The sequence below is a fragment of the Elephantulus edwardii genome, unplaced genomic scaffold (genome assembly GCF_000299155.1).
Source record: "Elephantulus edwardii isolate Elephantulus edwardi_28Jun2011 unplaced genomic scaffold, EleEdw1.0 scaffold00274, whole genome shotgun sequence".
Lineage (NCBI taxonomy): Eukaryota > Metazoa > Chordata > Mammalia > Macroscelidea > Macroscelididae > Elephantulus > Elephantulus edwardii.
Genome location: NW_006400024.1, coordinates 2,119,812 through 2,125,221, shown reverse-complemented (window position 1 = coordinate 2,125,221; position 5,410 = coordinate 2,119,812). Strand labels below are relative to the sequence as shown.

The following is a 5,410-nucleotide window of genomic DNA, read 5'->3' as shown; positions in this document are numbered from 1 at the left end:
TAAGAGCAATGATGTCAGACTGGAGACTAAGGTCCGCCTGATACAGGCCATGGTCTTTGCAATCACTTGTTATGCATCAGAGAGTTGGACAATGACTAGGGAGGACGGAAGGAGAATTGATGCCTTTGAGCTGTGGTGCTGGAGAAGAGTATTGAATACCATGGACTGCTAGGAGAATGAACAGGTTCATCCTGGAGAGGGTGAAGCTGGGCTGCTCCTTGGAGGCAAGGATACTGAAGCTTCATATGACATACGCTGCACATGTTACAAGGAAGGATCAGTCCTTGGAGAGGGACATCATTCTTGGGAGGGTGGAGGGACAGTGCAGGAGAGGAGGACTTTCAATGAAATGGATTGATTCCGTGACTGGGGTTATGGGGCACGGGATAGAGCAGAGTTTAGGGCTGCTGTACATAGGGTCACTATGAGTTGCAGGCGACTCAACAGCACATAACAAGAACACAATTGTGCTCATGTAAACCTAGAACAAGACCAAAAGGCTGCTGTCAGAACAGAACAAGGGAACACTGGTTTCTAACCAGGTTGTGTCTTTTCTCCGTATGTATCCAACTTGTACGCTGAGTACATCATTTGAGAAGCTGGACTCTATGAAGATGAATGTGGCATCAGCATTAGAGGAAGACTCATCAACAACCTTCATTATACAGATGACACAACCTTGCTGGCTGAAAGTGAGGAGAACTTAAAATTCTTGCTGTATCAGATCAAAGACTATACCCTTCAACCTCTAAACAATGAAAATCCTCACCACGGGGCCATTATGTAACATCAAGCTGTTGTTCTGTTGTTTTGTGCTGTCGCGTCAGTAACAGTGATCCTGTACACAACAGCTCTGAACCCTGCTCTATGCTGAGCCAATCTCACTGCCTCTGAGACACTTACCCTCATTACCCCAGTTACTTTGTCAATTCACCTCATTCAGGGTCTTCCTCTCCTGTGCTGTCCCGCCACCTTCCAAGCATGATGTTCTTCTCCAAGGACTGGTCCCTCCTGGTAGTCCAGAAGGGACTGCCATGCCCAAATTATGTGAGATGATGCGCCAAAATCCTTGCCTCCAAGGAGCAGCTTGGTTTCACTCTCTCCAAGACATATCTGTTCATTCTCTTGGTAGAGCAAGGCTCTTTTTCAGCACCACAACTCAAATGCATCAGTAATTCTTCTGTCACCTTTGGTCACTGTTCAGCTCTCTGATGCATGGCAAGCAACTGCAAAGACCATGGCCTGGATCAGATGCACTTTGGTCTCCAGACTGACATCACTGTTATTCAGCACTCTGGAGAGGTCCCTGACAGCAGACTTTCTCAATGAAATTCATCTTTTGATTTCTTGGCTGCTGGTACCAAGGCTGTTGATTGTGGAGCAAAGCAAGCTGTAATTGTTAACAACCTTAATCTCTTCTCTGTCCATCATAGTGCTGCCAATTGACCCAGTAGTGAGAACCTTCATTTTCCTGATGTTGATCCATATTGCAGACTACAGTCCTTAACCCCTCGTAGCAAATGTTTCAGGTCCTCCTCAGTTTGAGCAAGCAAGGTTGTGTCATCTACGTAACATGGGTTGTTTATGAGTCCTCCTGCAATCCTGAGGCCACATTCCTAGGGAATAAAGTCCAGCCCCGAATGATCTGTTCTGCACACAGATTGGAAAGGTACTGAGAGAGATGCATCCCTGACAGTCCCTTCCTCAATTACTTCATATTTGTTGGATCCACCATCAACAGCCTTGGTACTAGTATTGAAGAAATCAAAAGATATGCTACATGAGAAAAATCTGCTGTCAAGTACTCTCCAAAGTCCAGAAAACAAAAGATGACAATTTAAAACCTAGAAGCACTTGATCCCAACAATGGCCTTTGCATTTACTTGTTATGCATCTGCATGCTGGACAATGAGTAAGAGTGACAGAAGGCGCACGATGCCTTTGAGCTGTGGTGCTGGAGAAAAGTGCTGAATATCCCACAGGACGCCAAAAGAACAAAGAAACACGTCCTGGGAAAAGCACAGCCAGAGTGCTCCTTGGAGGCAAAGATGACAAAGCTTGGCCGCTCCTACTTTGTGCATGTTGCTAGGAGAAGGTACTCCTTGAGAAGGACATCCTGCCTGGAGAGGTGGGATGGTGAAGGAGAGGAAGACCCTCAGTGAGATGGGCTGGCACAGGGACCGTAACAGCAGCTCAAGTACGGTGGACATGGTGATGGTGACGGCACAGGACGGGACAGGGTTTAGACGCGCTGTTCATAGACAGGGGTGTCATAAGCTATACTCAACACAAGAACACCTGCCAACAACAACGAGTAACACTGTCAACAAGTCAGTAAAATACAGGAAAACACCCAAATGTCCTTCTAGAAGTCTCGCTGGCTGAGCTCACGGACTGTGCTGTGTGTTTATCATGCTGCAGAAGCCCGGGGCGCCAGGAGGGACGCTGGCTAAGGACGGGGGTCGGCCAGGCGCGGCCACACTCACCTAGCAGGGGGACGACGCCCGCCGTGATGACATAGGGCACGCACAGGGAAAGCAGGAGCACGCAGATGACGGGGGCAGCCAGCTTCCGGATGATGTACTGGAGGTCAATGTTGCGGATGCCGTTGGCATACACCTGAGGCAGTGAGTGCAAAGGCCGTCGGGACCAGGACACAGAGAGGCTCTGGTTTGCAGGCCCCGCACTTGATCCACCCACAGGCCCGACTCTCAAGTTCAGGCCCCACTGGGAGGAGTCTGCAGAGAGCATGCACCGGTGCAGGAGCCGGGCACGAGCTCAGCGCCATGCATTCTCCCCGGACCACCGTGCAGTGCAGAGTGAGTGCACAGTAACCCTGCCCCTGCTTTGGTCAAGGCTATCCCAACGTCATCTCCTGTTTAACCTTCACTGGAGACTCAGAGTGAAAGCTGACAATGCAGACGGCACAAGGAGAAAAAGGAACAGAGTTGCAGCTACAAGCCGAGTGCCGAGCCCCAAGCCTACCTGCTCGATCACCGTCTTCAGCCACCACTGGGGACCCATCAGGGTGATGGCGGCGATGATCTTGGCGTGCAGGACTCCCAGCGCCCAGTCCTGCACACAGAAAACACCCATTACAGCCGGGCGATGCAGCAACAAAGCTCACAGACGCTGCACGGCTTCATACACCAACTCATTTCACAACGGCAAGATGCCTAACAGCTTTCACTGGAGAATCCAGAGGGCTTTTAAAAATTACATTTCATAGAGCAGCAATGGGAAGCTAATACGCTAATAAAGACTGTTCACCTCTAAAAAAAAAAAGGTTACATTTGGACCATATACTGTTCTTTTGTTTATTAAAGAACAAAAATAATGAAAAGTTAAAATCATGATGAACCACATTATAAGCATTCACTATCAAAAACATTACAGGAGGTCAGGGGTCTAGAAAGGTCCAGTAGCAGAGTCTATGGTCAAAGATGGTGACAGACAGCAAGGCTGAGAAGGGCTCTTCTTAAGGGACAGAAAGGAGCCTGTGCTGGGGGCTGAGGGGAGCCTGTTCTGAGATCTCCCTGTCCTGAGGACTAGAGAACACTGAAAGGAGACTTTGGTATGCAAGTCCTGATTCTCTGAACGTATCCTGTTTATTTAAAAAATTCACTTAACTCTAAGTGTGGTGTGTGAGCTGCTGTAACTGCAATGAATTCTCAGACGCAGAGGAGAGGTACAGAGAGCTGCTGGGAAGGGTTGTTTCCAGACAACCAGTGCCGATGTGGTGAAAGGGCTGAGTGGAGAGGTACCGTGGACCTGTACCTCACGGAAGGAGTTCTGGGCTGACCCGTCATCTAACCTCAAAGTCAGACACAGGAGAAAGCCACAACTATCTAGACTTTACAGCAATCAAGAGTATTCCAGACCGAAGCCCAAGCACACACATTTACCTGCCATGGGTAAAAAAGTGGGGTTTGGTCCAAGGGGACCCTCAGGGGAGCGACAATGACCAGCTCAAACAGCAGCCCCAGCAGCAGGGGGACAACGCCCGCAAGCAGCACCGCGACCACCAGAGTCTTCATGATCTGTCAGACACAGGGGCTTGATGTTAGTACTGGTCACCTCACTGGAGCCACTTTGAAGGCGACGTCTCTTTCTTCATGGAGGTCCAAGGGAGCAGACCAAGATGATAAATGACAGCCAGCAGTTGGCATCCTCATCTGGTGCTCAGTGTGCGATCTACTGTGGACCATGGGGGCCAGTGCAGCTGAACCACGAGGGACCAGGGCCTCCCATGAAGGACTGGGACCAACATACGAGGGAGCAGGGCTGCCCATGGGAGATTAGGGTTAGCCACGAAGTACTGAGGCCAACCACGAGAGACCAGGGCCACCCATCAAGGAGAGATCAGGGTCAGCCATGTGGTACCAAGGCCAATCACAAGGGAGCAGAGCCACCCATGAAGGGCTGGGACCAACGTCCCGAGGGAGCAGGGCTGCCCAGGAAGGAGATCAGGGTCAGCCATGAAGTACCGAGGCCAACCACGAGGGAGAAGGGCCAATGCTATGAGACACTGGTGCTTCCCATGAGGAGCTGGGGCTCACCCCAAGGCAGCACAGCTTACCATGAGGGACCACTCCTTGACCTTCTGGAAGATCACTCTGCGTCCCTGAGGTGTCCATGCCACCAGCACCGTCACAGCCCTGATGGTCAGCCAGCAGACGTACAGGCCGCAAGCAGCAGTGTAGAGCTCGTGAATCTTGGCAGTTCCCGTCCAGAATGACATTAGCCACCGGCCAGCAAACACTGAAAGCAGAAGCCAGGCGGTGAGGCGGCCTGCGAGGCTGCGCCCTTCCACACCAGGGAGGCAACCAGAGCGACTTCCTCTGACAGCCCCTTCTACCAGAGAGGGCCCACTGCCAGTCACAGGAGTGTGGGGGCCACCCGCTCTGAAGGTTGCTGTCTGGAGAACCTCCCATCATCTGTGGATCCTGTCAGCGCCTAGAAACAACACAGCGGGCTGCAGTCAAGAGTGCACGTGTCCCTGCGGATGGATGGCTCCCACACAGGGCACCAACCACCGTCTCTGAAGCCCTGGAGATTGGCAAGGGCAAGCACCTTCCTCATGAGGGAGAACCATGGATATATCCAGTCCCATCCCGCTGTCCAGATGGACCTGAGCCTCCGTGGACACACAGTACGTGCTCTGGAAACTTGTGAGCTGCCATCTTACCAGACGTCTGTCCAGGCACCTCAGACAGATTCAGGTCCTGTACAGGCCCTGCAGAGTCCACACACAGAGTCCACACACACAGAGAGGTCACAGAGTCCACACACACAGAGCCCACACACAGAGTACACACACACAGAGTCCACACACACAGAGTCCACACACACAGAGTCCACACACACAGAGTCCACACACAGAGTCCACACACACAGAGTCCACACACAC

The 5,410-nt window shown here is 51.5% G+C and overlaps 1 protein-coding gene across 1 annotated transcript in view; it reads right to left on the bottom strand.

Moving 5' to 3' along the window:
- MARCH6 (membrane-associated ring finger (C3HC4) 6, E3 ubiquitin protein ligase) overlaps positions 1–5,410 on the bottom strand; it is a 107,050-nt gene that overhangs the window by 10,895 nt on the left and 90,745 nt on the right. Inside the window, 4 exon segments of the mRNA XM_006900167.1 lie at positions 2,487–2,619; positions 2,986–3,075; positions 3,906–4,040; positions 4,580–4,761. Of these exon segments, the coding sequence (XP_006900229.1) occupies positions 2,487–2,619; positions 2,986–3,075; positions 3,906–4,040; positions 4,580–4,761 (540 nt within the window).